Source organism: Athene noctua, chromosome 1, assembly GCF_965140245.1.
Source record: "Athene noctua chromosome 1, bAthNoc1.hap1.1, whole genome shotgun sequence".
Lineage (NCBI taxonomy): Eukaryota > Metazoa > Chordata > Aves > Strigiformes > Strigidae > Athene > Athene noctua.
In genome coordinates this window covers 264467573-264487178 of record NC_134037.1, presented here as the reverse complement: position 1 = coordinate 264487178, position 19606 = coordinate 264467573, and the positions used below count along the sequence as shown (strand labels likewise).

At 59.0% G+C, this 19606-nt stretch overlaps 2 protein-coding genes across 2 annotated transcripts; both read left to right on the top strand.

The window, feature by feature from the left end:
• Positions 1-3596: 3596 nt before the first annotated feature.
• On the top strand, positions 3597-4939 carry LOC141974046 (uncharacterized). The gene is made up of 2 exons (XM_074933301.1): positions 3597-4053; positions 4167-4939. The coding sequence occupies exons 1-2, from the start codon at positions 3854-3856 to the stop codon at positions 4810-4812; spliced, it is 846 nt and encodes a 281-aa protein (XP_074789402.1). The 5' UTR covers positions 3597-3853; the 3' UTR covers positions 4813-4939.
• Positions 4940-10133: 5194 nt separating this feature from the next.
• LOC141974036 (neuronal acetylcholine receptor subunit alpha-10-like) lies at positions 10134-11936 on the top strand. Its single transcript, XM_074933299.1, has 3 exons — positions 10134-10230; positions 10656-11052; positions 11183-11936. The coding sequence occupies exons 2-3, from the start codon at positions 10776-10778 to the stop codon at positions 11665-11667; spliced, it is 762 nt and encodes a 253-aa protein (XP_074789400.1). The 5' UTR covers positions 10134-10230; positions 10656-10775; the 3' UTR covers positions 11668-11936.
• Positions 11937-19606: the final 7670 nt, after the last annotated feature.

Sequence of the window (19606 nt, the reverse complement as noted above, 5' to 3'; positions counted from 1 at the left end):
GTCCCCGTTCAATCCTTTTTACTACTCCTACTACATAGCGTGAATCAGACACTACATTTAATCCGAAATGTGGCCAGGACAGAAATGCCCACAAAACTGCTTGGAGTTCTAAAGTCTGTAAGGAATCTTCTCTTTGGCCTTGAATGAGGTGATAGTTCCATTCATTTCCTTCTAACCAGGTGCACGCAGCTTGCTTCGATTTTTTCCCTGCATCTGTAGAAACTGGTAACCCTTGAACTGGCACTTCTGATTGCACGGGAAAATTTTCGATTACTTGGTTCATTAACAATAGTAGTAATCGACGTGCTGGGTAAACATTAGACAGCTGACCAGTATAATCTTCAAGAGCAACTTGTGATGCCTCAGAATGTCTGCGCAACCAGTCTAAATAATCCTGTATTAATGGAACAATAATAGTTTGAGGATCAGTACCTGTAATTTCAATAATTTGATGTCTGCCTTTCACGATTAATTGTGATAGTAATTCTGCTCTTGTAGTTATGGTTTTCTTAGGGGTATGCGCAGTGAAAACCCACTCTAAAATTCGTAGAGGTCGTTTGTTCTGAGTCCCATTGCATAATGATGGCCAATGGATATTGTCTCTTTCCTCCACTATTGATAATCATATATTCCTCCTCTTTCTCCTCCCTTAGCAGTCGAGGGTATGGGCCTGTTGTTCTCCTTGTCCCTGTTTCTTTTTACTACTGGGGCAATCTCTGCTGCTGGTGTTACTGTTTGAGTTCCCACCTCCACACCAGTGCTTTGAGAGTGCTGAACTGCAGCTCGGTAAGCACAGGCCAGGCCCCAGTACAGCGCTAGAAGTTGCTGGTTCTCACTGGGATAGGCAAGACACCCTTCTCCCAGGTCTTGTGTCGATTTTGTGGGCTTGCTTGCCTGTTCAGGGGTGAGATCCCAGCTACAGGAGGGGATAACCGGCCTAGGAATCTGCCCAGATCCTTCCACTCCCCCCACCACCCAGGGACAGGCGCCTCAGGGCACATTTTAGTATTGGCTTATCCAAAATTTGCCTTCTCTTACACCAAAATCATACCGAGCTCCACACAACCCACAACAGGCGAACGGCATTCATGAGGAGTATCAGCGACCTAACGTAAGGGTGAATAAGCACCTCGGGAGCCTGCAGAATAAAACCACCCATGTTCCCGCTGGAATGCCTTGCAGCGTGTTCCCGAGCTTAGCTAAAGAAACATAAGCAGAGAAATCAACAAACCTGTGACCAGCACAGGAGCTTGTCGCTTAATAACTGCTATAGCTACAGCACACTTAAACCTGCCGCTGTGTGCCCCACGCTGGGCGCCAAGAAAGGCTGCGATGGCTTGACCTTGGCTAAATGCCAGGTACCCACCAAGTCGCTCTATCACTTCCCCCCCCCCTTTCCTCTTTTTTCTCAGCAGAGCAAAGAGGGAAAAGAAAATAAGATAGACCAACCTTTGTGGGTAAAACAAAAGCAGGTTTAATATAAGCACAGCGAAGCAAAGGTCTGCGTCTGGGAGCAAAATAAAACCCCAGATTTACTCTCTCCTTGCCACGGAGAGGCGCTGTGGGGCCTTCTCAGGATCAGGGCTCCCATACCGTAGTGGGTGCCTCAGAGGACCAAGGGTGACCCCACCTTCCTCCTTTCTCCCAGCTTTACACTGAGCAGACGTCACAGGGTCTGGAATGTCCCTTGGGTCGGTTCGGGTCAGCTGTCCTGGCTGTGTCCCCTCCCGAGATCTCGCCCACCCCGTCCCACCGTGGGGGGAAATGTCGGAAAGAGCCTTGGTGCTGTGTGAGCCCTGCTCAGCAGCAGCCACCACCCCAGGGTGCTGCCAACACCCTGCAGCTCCCAGCACAAACCACAGCACCGTGGGGCTGCTGGAGGGGAAAACCGATTCCAGCTCAGCCAGACCCAGTACAACCCCCAGTACTCCCAGTGCCCCCAGTGCTCCCACTGGGCAGCCCTTTGGGGGTTTCATGGCCATTCTGGCTGAGCAGGGTCATGGGTGGCGTCTCACGGAGGGCACTGGAGGGGGGCAAGGGGAGCCCACCTGCCCCCCCATCACTGCAGGGAGTTTGTTGGGGCTCAACCCCTCACTCTGGCTTTGGGGGGGGGGGGTGTCAAGGAGAGCGGTTGAGCCCTGCTGTGCTGGAGGGGGCTGCAGGGATCCCCCAGCACAGAGCCTGGGACAGGCTGGGAACAGGAGAGGGCTCTCTACGGCCAGCACGCACCCCCCAGCACAGCACCCACCTCCCAGTCCAGGATCCTCCCCCCCAGTCCAGCACCCAGCACACCCCAAAATCGACACCCCCACCCCCAAATCCAGCCCCTCAATGCAGCTGCCACCCCCTGGCTCTGGTGGGTGCTCCCCAGCCCCAGGATCAAGCCGCACCCCAGTATCAAGTCCCCAGCCCCAGTGACAGGACCCATCCGAGATTTGGCCACGTCTGGCAGGCAGGCAACCGGAAATCCTGACAGAATGCCTTTCACCTGACATGGGAATTTGCTCCCAGCTCTTCGGCCCAGGGATCAGAGGATCTCCCCGAGGATCCCTCGGTGTTGGCTGCAGGTCCTGTGATCCCACGGGTCCATCGAGATTCAGCAGCAGTGTCCCATCTGGGTCACCAAATCTTACCATAAATTGGACCTCAGAAGAACCCTCTGAGGCTCAGTTGGAAGTTTTGGAAGGCAGGCAGGCTGTGCTGCAGCGCTGGGTGCTCGGGGGATCATTCCACCCAACAGCCATGCCCAAAGCCAAGGGCACACTTGTTATGGACAAGAAAAGAAAGGAACTTTCCTGTCATATCCGAAAATACACACCTATTTCAAGAGGATCTACTGCCTGTGTGAATACACTGTCTGGGGGAGAGTCCCTGAGGGGCTTCCCCAGGTGTCTGCTGGTTCTCTGCCCTCCCCGGGATGGACCCACCCAAGCTGCAAACATGAGGTCCTTGGGCACAATCCTGCCCCAGGCCCCTCACAGCACTGAGCCCCAACTGCTGGCAGCCAGCAGCGAGCAGGCAGCAGCTCCCCCCTTTTCTGGAGACTTTGGGCTCACAAACGCAAGCTCTCAGTACCCAACACCCAAACCTGAGTTTCCGGCAGAGAAAGAGCCGCCGTCGCTGTGGCACAAGAGTCGGAGGCCCCTCAGCCAGAGCGGGTGCGGCCGTTCCTTCAGCCAGTGCTCGTCAGGAAAGGGCAAGTCTGGAGGCGCAGAGGGATCGGCGGGCAACGTCCCGAAGATGGTCCCATGAAGGTCCCGACGCGGCTCTCGGGCCTTACACGCAGGCGGGCAGAAAGCGCCTCGTCCCACCGCGCCAGGCCTGGCCTCAGCTACGGGGTCTCTCGGCTACGTTGGCCCCGGGGCCCTGTGGGGTTTGTCTCTGAGCCTCCAAGCGGGCCGGGCCGGGCCGACACAGGGGTCCCTGGTTCCCAGGGGGACACCCCAGCTCCTCCTGAGCCCCTCGCAGGGGGAAGGGCGTGGCAGTGGGGGGCTGCCCGGTTTAAGAAAGGCGTCTTGGCCCACCCTGTGATGTCACAAAGTGAGCTTTGGCAACCCGGCGATGTCACAAAGGGGGCTCTGCCCACCTGCCCCAATATAAAAGGCAGCAGCCGCACTGGGGCCACAGCCATGGCGGGTGACAAGGAGCCCACCCTGGACCAGCTCCTTCCGATGCTGATGCTCAGGCTGCTGCTCAGCCTGAGGGAGGCCATGTCGAGGGCCGGGAGGTTCTGGGTAGGTGACGCCGCACCGTGCTGTGCCAGGGGGTGGGATGCTGTGGGGTGGTGTGGGGGGCTGTGGCTTGGGCCTCACAGCTACTCCCATCTCACCCAGCTCTTGCGGTCCTGCAGGGGATGAGGAAAAAGGGGAAAAAATGCAGAAGGAGAGAGAAAGCCCGGGTGGAGAAACAGAGAGCTGAGCGGTCCCAGCGCCGAGCATCCCGCAAACGGCGGACACGCCACCGCAGGCCTGAGCAAACGCCGTCCCGTTCCCGGACGACTTCTCAAGCCAAGCACGGAAGAAGGACGAAGCCCGCCCCGACCCGGAAGACGCGGTGAGTGCCGGGAGAGACCCCCAGATCCTGCCCCAGCCCCTCAGCCCGTGCCCTGCCCGTCCCGCCGGAGGGGCCGGGCTGCGGCAGGTTCACTGACCTCTGCTCCTCTGCAGGGCCAGGGCGAAGGCGCCGGGAGCAGAGCACCTGTGGGAGCTACCAGAACTATTGTCCTTGGGTCCGCCCTTGTCAAGAGGCTCCCTTTCCCCAGAAAGATTTATCGATGTCAAAACCCCGTGGGGCGTGTGGAAGCTGCCCGAGCTACGCTCGGTGAGTCGCCCCTCGTCATTAGGCTCCGTTTCTCCAGAAAGTTTTTGTGATGTCCAAACCCCGTGGGGCGTGTGGAAGCTGCCCAAGCTACGCTCTCTGAGCCCTCTCTCGCCCAGCAGCCCCAGTTCCACGGAAAACCTCCCGGAGCAAAAGCCCTTGGGATACGCTCAGACCACCGCGGATGATCCGGGGCTGGTTGCAAGGGTGGGACGGGCTGGGACCCTCCCCAGGGTACCCTACAAGCCCCCCACCGTCATGGAGGTGGAGGCAAAGCTGCGGCAGCCGGGACACAAAATCTGGCTCTATGGGGAGAGAGTGGAGGTGCCGGGGGGCCTCATTGACACAGACAGGGCTGCAGACGGCGACAAGATCCGGAAGAACGAGGCACGGGGCAGGAGAGCCGGGCTCTGGGGGTGTCTCAGGGCCTCATGGCAGTGGCTCTGCAAGTTCTGCTGCTGCTGCTGCTGCTGCTTCCCCAAGCCCCCGAGGTGACTACGATGGTTCCAGAGAAGCAACGGGCACCCAGGAGACAGCAGAGGGGGTGTGGGGCTGGGACCCTCCCTGGGGTGACCCCAGCTGACAGCTTAAAAATAAAAATGATCTTTTCTCCATCCCTGGTGCCGTGGTTCTTCCACCCAGCCCTCGATGCCCCTTCTCCCCCGTCCCTTTGCCAAACCTCCCCTTTGGGTCCCTTGCTGACCCCCCCTCCTCTGCCAGGTCTCCCCCAGGTGCTGGCTCCGAGCTCCCCCGGGATTTGTCCCCTCTGTGCGGCCCCGTGTCCGTAAGCACCACGACGGGGACGTTTGCTTGGCCCAGAGCCGCTCCTGCCAGAGCAGGCAGGGACTGTGCCTGCCTGCACCCTGCTCCTGCCTCCTGCCCCCTCCAGAGCCCGGGGGCTGCGGGGCACCCACTGCAGGAACAGGGGGATGGGACAGGTCAGGTCCTTGGCTCTTTCACCTCAGATCTAATCCCCTGGGGCACACAGCTGCCTTCTCCGTCCTCCTGCACGACCCCCCCAGGGCACCCGGCCCCGCGACAAAAGCAATCCCAGCCGTGGCTTGACCTTTCCCGACGCGGGAACAGCCCAGACTCTCTGCCCCAGCACACTTTTCATGCCCACTACGGGGCCTTTATCCCCCTCTAGGGCACGTCGGGGGCTTGGTGGGGCCGGGCCAGCCTGCTTGGCAGATCCTCTGCGATCGACTCGCCAGGGGCTTTTGCTGAGCGCACCTCCCAGGGTTTGTTCCCAGTCCCTTCAAATACCCCCATGGGAGACTTTATTCTCCGTTAGAACACAGTGACTCAGGGACGCCGGTAGCCCCCGGGGACACTGGTTTTACGCCCCACCGCTGCGGGCTGTCGGTGTGGCTGTTCCTCCGCCTGTGGGATGGGGAGGCTGCGGGTGGGGAGGGGAGCCGGGGCTTGCTCCAGCACTTGCCCTGCATGCAGCTCTGCCAGGAAAGCTCCTGTCCTGGCTCCCGAGGAATTTCCCCTTGCATCGCTGCTAAATTCACCCCAAATTCTGCAAAAAGCAAAAATACTCTTCCAGGTGAGCTCTCGTCCTCGCTCATGAGCAATCCCACCTCGAATTACTGCTGAATTCACCCCAAATTCTGCAAAAAAAGAACAACACCCTGCCACACCCACTCCTGTGCTGGCTCCTGCAGACTTTCCCCTCGAATCGCTGCTGAGTGCACCCCAAACCCTGCGGTACCCCAAACCGAGCTGTGCCACGCCGCCGACGCTCCCTTTTTCTCCCTTTTCTCCCCGCAGACATGGCCAAACGCGTGGCCAACCTGCTGCGCGTGGTGCTGAGCCTGCAGCCCCTGGCCGAGGCCGCCCCGGACCCCCAGCGCGTGCCCCTGCGCCTGCTGGCCCCCCACATCGGGCGCTTGCCCATGCCCGAGGACTACGCCTTGGAGGAGCTGCGCGGCCTCACCCAGTCCTACCTGCGCGAGCTGACCACGCGCTGAGGGCCCGTCCTTCCGCCGTCCTTCCTCCGAGGGACAGGGTGTGGGGCTTTCACCTTGTCCGCAGGACGAACCACCGAGTCTCTGCCCGCACAGGTTTTTCTGTTGAAGTTTTCAAAAAAAAAAAGTTGATTCCGTGGGCTGACACAGGAGTTCATTATTATTTTGTGTGTCACCTGGGGGAGCGGTGAGAGGCGTTGGACCTTCCTGCCCGGCGCCGTGCCCCCCCCTTCTAGAACCAACAAAGCCCGTTTTGCCCATCCTGCCTGCCCCGAGCTGCTACCTGGGGAGGGGCAGGTCCTTCCCCTCCCGCCGTCGCGGCGCCGAGGACGTTTCGATGAATTCTGGGATGGTTCCGAGGGCAGGTGGCCCCGCGCCCTGCACCCCACCTGGCTCTAAGCGGGGCGTTAAGCGGGGCTTTGTGGTGAAAATGCGCTGGGGGGTGGGGGGGAGCGTGCCGAGGGAGTAAAAATCCCCTTCAGCAGCGTCTTTTCCTCTTGGTAAGTGAGGAACGTGCAACCGCCTTTCGCTTCTCCGTCTCCCAAAGCGAAGCGACACCCCCCCGGCCCTGCCGCGCTCTGGGGCTCCGGGTTTCTGCTGGGAGGGGGCAAACTGTGCGCCCAAAGTGGGGAAAAAACCCCACACCAAAACCGATCACACCCCCCCAGCCCCCCAACTCCCTCGGCACTGAGCGGAGCCCCCGTCCCCCCCACGACCCCCCGGCTCCCTCCCCGAGCTCCGCTGGGTCCAGCCTCTACTCTTGCTCTGTTTAGAAACTGAATGTTTTTGGAAGAAGGAGAAGAGGAAGAAAAAAAAGAAAGAAACCAAACGTGTCTCGGTCTGCTCTGACTTCAGGGTTACTGCGGCGGCCCCTCCTGCCACGGCTCGCAGTAGCCAGCGGCTTCCAGCCCGCCTGCTGCTGCTTTGCGTTGGCTCACCGAAGGTCTCGATGCATGGGGGTTATGTAAAGGTTTTTATTAAAAAAAAATTATTAATAAATGATCTAGATTATTTTCCTGTCTTTTTGAAAACAATAAATAAAATGTTTATAGTATTCCCACTGTTTCCTTTGCTTTTTACGTAGGTTTTCTGGTTGGGAGCCCCGGGGCTGCGTCTCGTCGTGGCTCTTACTGGTTAGACTGGGCTTAAGCAGACTTAAGGGAGGGCCTGAGCCTGGAAGACCCTTCGGGAAGGCTGCAGCGCTGTGGAAGACCAGCGGGAAGAAAAGCGGAGGAGGACGGGGGGAGCCGGTGGGGAGCTGCAGCCGGGTGCTGGGCACCTCCTGCGGCGTGAGGGAGAGGAGGGTGGGGTGAAGGCCGAGGGGGTGCGGAGAGGGGAAGGCCCTGGCTTGGAACAGGGATTTCTGGAGAGGGGAGGGATGAGCGGGGGGCCGGCGTCGTGGCAAAGGGCGGGAAGCGCTTCTCTGTGCAAGGCCGAAGGGCTTCGCCAAGGCTGGAAGCGGCGTGTCCAAAGCCGGGTTACACAAACCACAGACGATTATCCTCGGCTGGGCACAGATCCGCACCCCAGGGTGGGGGGATAGCGGGTGCCCGCCCCTGGCTTCTGCAGAGGGGGCTGGGGGGCTCCTGCTCCCCAGTGAGGGGCACGAGCAGCCGTAAAACCAGCAGCAGTTGGTGCCCCCTGGGCGCTGCACGTGCCCCCGGCGCGGTGCGGGGAGCCGGGGCAGCCGGCTGCGCCTCTTGCGTTACCCTCATCGCGTCCCTGCAACCCCAGCTGCCGCCCTGGGCAGAGGCCGGGACCCGGCGCTGGGGATGAATAATTCACCGGCGGGAAACAAAACCTCCAGCCTTAAAACCGATCGGCGCCCTGCTTGGCGTCTGCTGCCGGGGACCGGTGTGGGAAAGGTGCCAGGGAGGGGCCGGGGGCAGCGGGAGCCGGCGGCCTCCCGCAGGGCCGGAGCTGGGGCGACGCTCCGGCACCTCTGCGGCAGGGACCTCTGCCACTTGCTGCTGCGTCTCCTTGGGCGCGTCCCTTAACCTCCCGGGATTTTGCTCTCAATGGGAACACTCTTCCCTTTCCTCGCTCTTTAACCAAGGCCGGAGACCGGGATGTCCGGCACCGCGGGCCCCCCGCCCCGGGCCCCCCAGCGCCCACCCTGGGCTCTTCCCACCAGCCCTGCCCCGGCCTCGGTGGGCTTCAGTGCCCCCACGTCTCCCTGAGTTCCGCCCTGAGGTTTCCTTTCCCAGCTCGCTCTGAGCCAGGGTCGTGGGGAGCGACCCCCAAAGCCCGCAGCCCCCCAGGCCCCGAGGCCCCTGGAGACGGTGCTTTCCAGAGCACGGAGCCGCGGCCCTTGTCACCCCCCAAACCCCGTCCCGGCCCCCTGCCAGGGCCCGGCTGGGGACCCTCCGTCCCGCCCCCCCCCCCCGCACAGGGCTCGCTGCACGGAGATCGTCGCTCCGGGGGGGGGGCCGTGCCCCCCCGCGCTGTCCCAGCCCTGGCGTCACCCCGGCGCTCGCAGGCAGCACGGGCACCCCCCCGTGTCCCCCGAGACCTGCGCGGGGCGGGAACGCGGCGGGATGGAGCCCGGAGCTGGCCCCCTGCTCACCCTCTGCCTCGCCGGCTGCCTCCTGGCCCCGGGTAAGCAGCGGAGGGGCAGTGAGGGGCGCTGACACCCCCCCACCCCCCCCGGCCCCGGGGAGAGGGTCCCCTGAGCCCTGCGAGCAGCGGCAGCCCCGCACGTCGGGCAGCCCTGGGTGGGGGACGGCGTCGGTGGAGTTGGGGGGCTCGGGCTGGTGGCGAGGAGGGACGGGGGTCCCCGTGTGCTCCCCCGGCCGCACTCAGCTGGTTCCTGGGGGTGCCTGGGGAGGGCTCTGGCTGCACCCCCGCCTGCAGCCCCTCCAGCCCCACTCTGGGTCCCCGCAGGCTGTTGGGGGGCTCAGGGCAGATTCGCCTACAAGTTGCTCCACGACCTCTTTGCCAACTACTCCAGCGCCCTGCGGCCCGTGGAGGACACAGAGCGGGCGCTCAGCGTCACCCTCCAGGTCACCCTCTCCCAGATCATCGACATGGTGAGTGGCACCAGCGCCGGCGGCCCGGCCCAGCCAAACCGGGACCGGCCCCGTCGCACTCCTGGCCACGGCTTAGCTGGGCTCTGCTCTTCCCCAGCGGGTCCTGCTCATCCCTCGAAACGAGCCAGGACCCCCCAAAGCCAGCCCAGCTGCCCCCGGGTCAGCTCAGACCACCTGAAGACAGCTCAGGCCCCCCAAAACCAGCACAGCCCCCGGCAGCGTGAGGTTGGATGAGGGATGGGGGGTTCAGTCTGGAGCAGAGGAGGCTGAGGGGAGACCTCCTGGCCCTCTGCAACTCCCTGCCAGGAGGGGGCAGAGAGGGGGGATGAGTCTCTGGAGCCAAGGCCCCAGCGCCAGGCCCCGAGGGAATGGCCTCAAGCTGCCCAGGGCAGGGTCAGGCTGGCTCTGAGGAAGGATTTCTGTGCAGAAGGGGCTGTTGGGCGTTGGAATGGGCTGCCCAGGGCAGGGGGGAGTCCCCGGGATCCCCGGGGGGGTTGAAGAGTCGGGCTGAGCCAGCGCTGAGGGATCTGGGGGAGTTGGGAACGGTCAGGGGGAGGGTCATGGTGGCACTGGAGGAGCTGCAGGGGCTTTTCCAACCCGGATCACTCTGGGGTGCTGTGACTCAGATCGCTCCCACCCCCCCACAAGCAGCACCCTGGAAGGCAGCTCAGCTCCCCCAGAACCCTCGCAGTGTTGGGGGCTGAGGGGGGGGTGGCACCAGGGTCTGTCCCCGCACGCACCCACTGCCCTCGGCAGGACGAGAGGAACCAGGTCCTCACCACCTACCTGTGGGTGCGCCAGGCCTGGCTGGACGCCCACCTCGCCTGGGACGAGGACACCTACGGCGGCATCGACAGCATCCGCATCCCCAGCAGCTACGTCTGGCGGCCGGACGTCATCCTCTACAACAAGTGGGTTGTGCTGGACACCCCCCCACACACAACGGCTCCCGGAGCTGGGGGGGCTCTGGCTGGGACTGGGGAGGGGCTGCGTGGGAGATATTTCCAACCTTGGGCCCCCGGGGCGTTCCCGGTGTGGGTGACGAGGGCGGGGGGGGGCCGGCACCCCCGAGCCCACACTTTTGGGGGCAGGGTGATGCGGGGAGGGGACACGGCGTCGGGGGCAGGTGATCGGCCCTGCAAAGCCCCGGCCCACGTGGGGCTCGGGGCCACCTCGGCCCTATGGCCGTCCCGCCCCCAGCGCCGACGACCGCTTCGGCGGCTCAATGGAGACCAACGTGGTGCTGCGCTCCGACGGGCTCATCATGTGGGACTGGCCCGCCATCACCAAGAGCTCCTGCAAGGTGGACGTCTCCTACTTCCCCTTCGACCGGCAGCGCTGCCGCCTCACCTTCGGCTCCTGGACCTACAATGGGAACCAGATCGACCTCCACAACCGCCTGGACACTGCGGACCTGACGGATTTCGTGGAGAATGTGGAGTGGGAGGTGCTGGGCATGCCGGCCACGAGGAACGTCATCACCTATGGCTGCTGCTCCGAGCCCTACCCCGACGTCACCTACACCCTGCTCCTCCGCCGCCGTGCCTCCTTCTACATCTTCAACCTGCTCCTGCCCTGCATCATGGTCTCCTTCCTGGCGCCGCTCGGCTTCTACCTGCCGGCTGACTCGGGGGAGAAGGTCTCGCTGGGGGTGACGGTGCTGCTGGCCCTCACCGTCTTCCAGCTGCTGGTGGCAGAGAGCATGCCACCCTCGGAGAGCGTCCCGCTCATCGGTGAGCCTCGACGGCAGCCAGAACCCTCCCGCGGGACCCGCGGGGGGGTGGGTGGGCAGCACCCATGCCAGGGGAGGGGAGGGTGGGGCTCTCCACCCCTTCGCGGCATCACCGTCCGTTGCCCACGCAGGGAAGTATTACATCGCCACCATGACCATGATCACGGCCTCAACCGCGCTGACCATCTTCATCATGAACGTCCACCACTGTGGCCCGGGGGCCCGGCCCGTGCCCCCCTGGGCCAGGCGGCTCATCCTGCACCACATGGCCCGGCTCTGCTGCGTCTACGAGGTGGGCGAGAGCTGCAAGAGCCCCCGGCGGGCGCTGGGCGAGCGGGAGGATGGAGGGGACGCTGCAGGGCTGGGGGAGAGCCCCGGCCGGGGGGAAGTGGGTGCTGAGGCCAGAGCCTGTCCCCGAGACCGCTGCCTGTGCCACCACGATGGGCTGCTGACGAACGTTGGCTACATCGCCGGCTGCTTCCGACGCCACCGAGCTGCACAGCGCCGCACCGGCGAGTGGAAGAAGGTGGCCAAGGTGATGGACCGCTTCTTCATGTGGGTCTTCTTCCTCATGGTCTTCCTCATGAGCGTGCTGGTGCTGGGCCGAGCTGCCTGATGGCCCCCTGGACCCATCGCCCTGATGCACCCACTGCCCACAGCCCCCCGCCCGCTCCAGGGACAATGGTGGCCATGGGTGTGTCCTGAGAGCGGCTCATCCCGACACCTGGCCCCCCACAGCTGCAGGGTGGGAGCTCCAGCCGCACCAGGCAAGAGGAACCTGACAGCGGGAGCCCCACCCCAGCCAGGGCCACATCGTCCCATTCCACCCCCCGCCTGAGAAACCCAACAAAACCCAAACTAAATAAACCCTGGAGGGTGACCTGGCTCTCCTGCCTGGGGTGGGGAGGTTCTGGGGGGGTGACCCTCCTGTCCATGGGGCCGTGCCCGGCCCTTGCGGCCCCATCTGCAGCTCTGCAGCAGGGGGCGGGGGAGCAGAGCCTTTCACCTCAGATCTAATCCCCTGGGGCACACAGCTGCCTTCTCCGTCCTCCTGCACGACCCCCCCAGGGCACCCGGCCCCGCGACAAAAGCAATCCCAGCCGTGGCTTGACCTTTCCCGACGCAGGAACAGCCCAGACTCTCTGCCCCAGCACACTTTTCATGCCCACTACGGGGCCTTTATCCCCCTCTAGGGCACGTCGGGGGCTTGGTGGGGCCGGGCCAGCCTGCTTGGCAGATCCTCTGCGATCGACTCGCCAGGGGCTTTTGCTGAGCGCACCTCCCAGGGTTTGTTCCCAGTCCCTTCAAATACCCCCATGGGAGACTTTATTCTCCGTTAGAACACAGTGACTCAGGGACGCCGGTAGCCCCCGGGGACACCGGTTTTACGCCCCACCCCTGCTGGAGAGCTGAGCACGCACACGACCGATGTGATCAAGCAATGCCCGTTTATTACACCTAAGAAAGCCCTTTCATAATGTTTTCCCGCACACGTGAGTAACATGCAGTACAAGTCCTCAAGACTGTAGAGTTAACTTAGCCCGCGCTTTAAACCTTCTCATGACGGGATAAAAAGTGCCCCATCAGCCTTGCCAGGCTTCCCGCCTTGTGGAACTGCCTCTTCCGTCCCAACCCCTGCCGGGGGTTGTTTGTCTCGTCGAGTTTCTCCCCCCTCACTCAGGGTCACATCCTTATCGCATTCTTGCTCGGCTGAGGCTCCTATCAGTCTTGTTCTCACGCAGGATTGCTCACATGGCCATTCTCTTGCCGAAAGTCCTCCAGATCCCAACATATCCCTCTTCTTGGTTTTGAGCAATCCAAATTTCTTGCAGGCCCTTCTGTACTGAATGTGTGACACAAAAAACTAACCACAGCAAAATAACAGCAAGCATGATAACTACAAGAATTACAACAATTCCCCCTTGTAACAACTCCTTCCCCCACAGATCAAGAAAGTGTGGGCAGGTAAACATAATCCCACTGTGTTATTACCCCAAACATAGGAATACGACATTTTGGGGGACAGCAATTGCCAGGTTGGTTCCCAGTATATGAAGCGTTGCTTGGTGTCACTGTTTGTCAGGGGTACGTTAGAATTAACTAATAAGGCAGCTTTTTTCCCACTCCCTACTGCCCCAAAGCTGGGTGGCATAGAGCCTAACAAATCTAACTCTCGTGGTTCAGTCATGGTTTTGTTAAGACTCATAATGAGCTGACCTTGCCAAAAAGCTGTGGTCTTGATGCCACGATGAGTAGCTTGGACAGGGGCATTGGCCTGTGAAAAGGTCATCTTTGCCCAACTGTTGTTTGACACCAGCCCAATAAACTCTTGTGGGTTAAAGTATGGAACTCCTAATAGACATGTTCAGAATGGGTCTGAAGGAGTAGCCATTGAAAGGCAAAAGGATTCTTGGCCTGTCTCATTAGCTATCATTACCCATATATTTGGTCGAGGAGAAACTGCTCCTACTGGACGAGCATTAAGCACTGTCAGAACCATCACAAGGTTTAGGATTGCGAGCTTGGCCTTCTCTCCAGGGCCGCACCCAGCGAGATGGAACCCACTGCAAGCCATGATCTGTAAGCAAACACATATCACCTCTGCCGGTTAATTGCACTTTAACAGGCCCTTCCCGTTGCCCAGTATTTGAATTTTTGAACACACCCAACGGTTGCTGTATACCCCGAGATCGTTCAGCATCACCTTTTATTGCTAAACTGTGAATCATCATTGGTGGTTCTTGACGTTCTCCTGTAAGCCTCAAGAAATTAAAAACATATAAAACCTTGCTTAATCGTTCAGCTGGCATCATACCCGTGGTTCCCTCTTTTTGTTTTTGAAGCATTTGGTTCAGAGTTTGATGAGCTCGTTCAACGATTGCTTGTCCAGTGGGAGAGTGTGGAATTCCTGTGCAGCGTTCGATTCCCCACAAGATACAGAAATGCTGGAAGCGCCCAGAAATATATGCTGGACCACTATCTGTTTTGATCCTTTTTGGCACCCCGAATACTGCAAAAGAACTATATAAATGTTTTCCAACATGTTTAGCTGTCTCTCCAGTTTGGGCTGTAGCCCAGACGGCCATGGAGAAGGTGTCAATAACAACGTGCACATATTTTAGCCTACCAAATTCTGCTATGTGAGTAACATCCATTTGCCACGATTATAGAGGAGATAGGCCCCGTGGGTTGACTCCTGTTCCCAGGCCAAACCCTATTGGCAACATATTGCCCTATGGGCAAGAGGCAACAATGCCTTTTGCATCTGCCAAAGGAATTTTAAATTGTTCATGCAACAATTTTGCTGACTGATGCGAAAAATTGTGAGATTCTCTAGCTTGTGCAAATAAATTTGGAGAAGGCCGGAGCAACTAATTGATCCGCTAATTCATTCCCATATCCGAGTCCCTCCTTGGATTGATGACTTCTGAAAAGTAGACAACACTTCTCTGATCCAGAGTGTGAAATAATTGTTGCCACAGTTTTCCTAAGCGTTCATTTTTTACTTCTTTTATTTGTCCCCGTTCAATCCTTTTTACTACTCCTACTACATAGCGTGAATCAGACACTACATTTAATCCGAAATGTGGCCAGGACAGAAATGCCCACAAAACTGCTTGGAGTTCTAAAGTCTGTAAGGAATCTTCTCTTTGGCCTTGAATGAGGTGATAGTTCCATTCATTTCCTTCTAACCAGGTGCACGCAGCTTGCTTCGATTTTTTCCCTGCATCTGTAGAAACTGGTAACCCTTGAACTGGCACTTCTGATTGCACGGGAAAATTTTCGATTACTTGGTTCATTAACAATAGTAGTAATCGACGTGCTGGGTAAACATTAGACAGCTGACCAGTATAATCTTCAAGAGCAACTTGTGATGCCTCAGAATGTCTGCGCAACCAGTCTAAATAATCCTGTATTAATGGAACAATAATCGTTTGAGGATCAGTACCTGTAATTTCAATAATTTGATGTCTGCCTTTCACGATTAATTGTGATAGTAATTCTGCTCTTGTAGTTACGGTTTTCTTAGGGGTATGCGCAGTGAAAACCCACTCTAAAATTCGTAGAGGTCGTTTGTTCTGAGTCCCATTGCATAATGATGGCCAATGGATATTGTCTCTTTCCTCCACTATTGATAATCATATATTCCTCCTCTTTCTCCTCCCTTAGCAGTCGAGGGTATGGGCCTGTTGTTCTCCTTGTCCCTGTTTCTTTTTACTACTGGGGCAATCTCTGCTGCTGGTGTTACTGTTTGAGTTCCCACCTCCACACCAGTGCTTTGAGAGTGCTGAACTGCAGCTCGGTAAGCACAGGCCAGGCCCCAGTACAGCGCTAGAAGTTGCTGGTTCTCACTGGGATAGGCAAGACACCCTTCTCCCAGGTCTTGTGTCGATTTTGTGGGCTTGCTTGCCTGTTCAGGGGTGAGATCCCAGCTACAGGAGGGGATAACCGGCCTAGGAATCTGCCCAGATCCTTCCACTCCCCCCACCACCCAGGGACAGGCGCCTCAGGGCACATTTTAGTATTGGCTTATCCAAAATTTGCCTTCTCTTACACCAAAATCATACCGAGCTCCACACAACCCACAACAGGCGAACGGCATTCATGAGGAGTATCAGCGACCTAACGTAAGGGTGAATAAGCACCTCGGGAGCCTGCAGAATAAAACCACCCATGTTCCCGCTGGAATGCCTTGCAGCGTGTTCCCGAGCTTAGCTAAAGAAACATAAGCAGAGAAATCAACAAACCTGTGACCAGCACAGGAGCTTGTCGCTTAATAACTGCTATAGCTACAGCACACTTAAACCTGCCGCTGTGTGCCCCACGCTGGGCGCCAAGAAAGGCTGCGATGGCTTGACCTTGGCTAAATGCCAGGTACCCACCAAGTCGCTCTATCACTTCCCCCCCCCCTTTCCTCTTTTTTCTCAGCAGAGCAAAGAGGGAAAAGAAAATAAGATAGACCAACCTTTGTGGGTAAAACAAAAGCAGGTTTAATATAAGCACAGCGAAGCAAAGGTCTGCGTGTGGAAGCAAAATAAAAGCCCAGATTTACTCTCTCCTTGCCACGGAGAGGCGCTGTGGGGCCTTCTCAGGATCAGGGCTCCAATACCGTAGTGGGTGCCTCCGAGGACCAAGGGTGACCCCCCCCTTCCTCCTTTCTCCCAGCTTCACACTGAGCAGACGTCACAGGGTCTGGAATGTCCCTTGGGTCGGTTCGGGTCAGCTGTCCTGGCTGTGTCCCCTCCCGAGATCTCGCCCACCCCGTCCCACTGCGGGGGGAAATGTCGGAAAGAGCCTTGGTGCTGTGTGAGCCCTGCTCAGCAGCAGCCACCACCCCAGGGTGCTGCCAACACCCTGCAGCTCCCAGCACAAACCACAGCACCGTGGGGCTGCTGGAGGGGAAAACCGATTCCAGCTCAGCCAGACCCAGTACCACCCCCAGTACTCCCAGTGCCCCCAGTGCTCCCACTGGGCAGCCCTTTGGGGGTTTCATGGCCATTCTGGCTGAGCAGGGTCATGGGTGGCGTCTCACGGAGGGCACTGGAGGGGGGCAAGGGGAGCCCACCTGCCCCCCCATCACTGCAGGGAGTTTGTTGGGGCTCAACCCCTCACTCTGGCTTTGGGGGGGGGGGGTGTCAAGGAGAGCGGTTGAGCCCTGCTGTGCTGGAGGGGGCTGCAGGGATCCCCCAGCACAGAGCCTGGGACAGGCTGGGAACAGGAGAGGGCTCTCTACGGCCAGCACGCACCCCCCAGCACAGCACCCACCTCCCAGTCCAGGATCCTCCCCCCCAGTCCAGCACCCAGCACACCCCAAAATCGACACCCCCACCCCCAAATCCAGCCCCTCAATGCAGCTGCCACCCCCTGGCTCTGGTGGGTGCTCCCCAGCCCCAGGATCAAGCCGCACCCCAGTATCAAGTCCCCAGCCCCAGTGACAGGACCCATCAGAGATTTGGCCACGTCTGGCAGGCAGGCAACCGGAAATCCTGACAGAATGCCTTTCACCTGACATGGGAATTTGCTCCCAGCTCTTCGGCCCAGGGATCAGAGGATCTCCCCGAGGATCCCTCGGTGTTGGCTGCAGGTCCTGTGATCCCACGGGTCCATCGAGATTCAGCAGCAGTGTCCCATCTGGGTCACCAAATCTTACCATAAATTGGACCTCAGAAGAACCCTCTGAGGCTCAGTTGGAAGTTTTGGAAGGCAGGCAGGCTGTGCTGCAGCGCTGGGTGCTCGGGGGATCATTCCACCCAACAGCCATGCCCAAAGCCAAGGGCACACTTGTTATGGACAAGAAAAGAAAGGAACTTTCCTGTCATATCCGAAAATACACACCTATTTCAAGAGGATCTACTGCCTGTGTGAATACACTGTCTGGGGGAGAGTCCCTGAGGGGCTTCCCCAGGTGTCTGCTGGTTCTCTGCCCTCCCCGGGATGGACCCACCCAAGCTGCAAACATGAGGTCCTTGGGCACAATCCTGCCCCAGGCCCCTCACAGCACTGAGCCCCAACTGCTGGCAGCCAGCAGCGAGCAGGCAGCAGCTCCCCCCTTTTCTGGAGACTTTGGGCTCACAAACGCAAGCTCTCAGTACCCAACACCCAAACCTGAGTTTCCGGCAGAGAAAGAGCCGCCGTCGCTGTGGCACAATGTAGTCCACGAACTTTCGACGAGCGGAGGAAGCAAGCAGTCGATTCAATGTGAATGACAGAGCAAGCTTCAGCTTTATTCTGTTGGCTTACACCCTTATATCCACTGAGAATTGCATATAAATAGAACGCCTATACATATTTATGTTCTATCTCCGCCTGTCTTCGCTTCTTATTGTAATTAGGTCTCCTCCCTTTTACGCCTGCGCAATGAGCTCTCAATGTCCTGGGCAGGGGGCGTGAAGGGCTGGTCGGTGGTCGTGGAGAGGAAGTTTCTCCCCTTCCTCACTGCTGACCTTTTCACCCTGAAGTCCTGCGCAGCCTCCGTCGCGCCCTGGGTCCGGGCCAAACCGCTGAGCCAGTCTGGGTGGGTTCTTGGAGTAATCTTTTGCTGACATACGCATTCTCGCAGGTAGGGGGGCAGCTTCAGTTCCAGGCAGGAGATAGTAGCTGAGCAACTCAAGCAATATCTATTTTGCGTAGACGTAACAAATCACCCTGTATTTAATCTCTAAACAGTTTTTCCATGCTGCCATCTCCTTGTTCTTGAAGCCATTCTCCAACAGCACAAGAGTCGGAGGCCCCTCAGCCAGAGCGGGTGCGGCCGTTTGTCACGTCCCGCTCCGACGAGGGGGACAAGTGACTCAGATTCGCAAATCCCCAATTGGAGCGGACAACAAGTCTCCAAGTTCAAGCATTTATTAACTACCGACAATGCACTAATTGAACACATGATAATTGGCTAAGTACAGAGCAAGTTGTGGCGAGCAATATAATATGCTTTGCATTTCTTAATAGAAAAACGAAAAGAGGGAGATAGAGGGAATGGGGGAATACAGATCACCGGTCTGGGTTCCTGCGCTGATCCCGCCGGCGAGGGTTCCAGGAGGCGGCCGTCTTCTTCGCTGGCATTCGTCTTCTTCCCTTCACTGCTTTCTCCAGACGGTCGGGGGGGGGGGGGGGGCAGAGAGAGAGAGAGCCCTTTCTTCCCCCCTTTGATTTATACCCATTTTCCTTGGGTCCGTCCCCTAGGTCGACCCACATAGCTACGTATCCCACGTACGGGGAGGGGTAAGGTGTTTCATGGGATGATGTCATTAGCATGATCATGACAGCCCTCGTTAGCATATTGAGGGGTGTCAACTTTAATATTCATTTTGTGGATAATGAAGCAAAGTTCATTCACCGGACACATGGCCCTTGAAATTTGCCCAGGTGCCCCAGGGCAGAGCTGTCCTGTCTCCACAGGGCTCTCTCCCCCAGCTACATCGGGCAGCGTTATCAGCTTTGGCCTCCACAGCATGCACCCTGTGACTCAGAGTTTTGTCTTGCGAGTGTTTGAGGCATTTCTTCAATCAGCCTCAACTTTTGCTTTCCCAGGTTGTTTGTCGTAGTTTCTCACAGGCCTGGTTTCTCATCTCTCACACCGTTCCTTCAGCCAGGGCTCGTCAGGAAAGGGCAAGTCTGGAGGCGCAGAGGGATCGGCGGGCAATGCCCTGCTAGTCGCTACCCCCCCACCGGGAAGGGGCACAAAGATGGTCCCGTGAAGGTCCCTACGTGGCTCCTGAGGCCTCGCAGGGGGAAGGGCGTGGCAGGGGGGCGCTGCCGGGTGTCGCAAAGGGGGCTCCACCTGCCTGCCCCAATATAAAAGGCCGCAGCCGCGCTGGGGCCACAGCCGTGGCGGGTGACAACAAGCCCACCCGGGAGCAGACACTTCCGATGCTGCTGCTCAGGCTGCTGCTCATCCTGAGCGAGGCCATGTCGGGGGCCAGGAGGTTCTGGGTAGGTGACGCCGCACCGCGCCGAGCTGGGGGGCGGGGTGGCATGGGGTGTTGTGGGGGGCTGTGGGGGTTGTGGTGCGGGGCTGGGAGATACTCCTGTCTCACCCAGCTCTTGGGGTCCTGCAG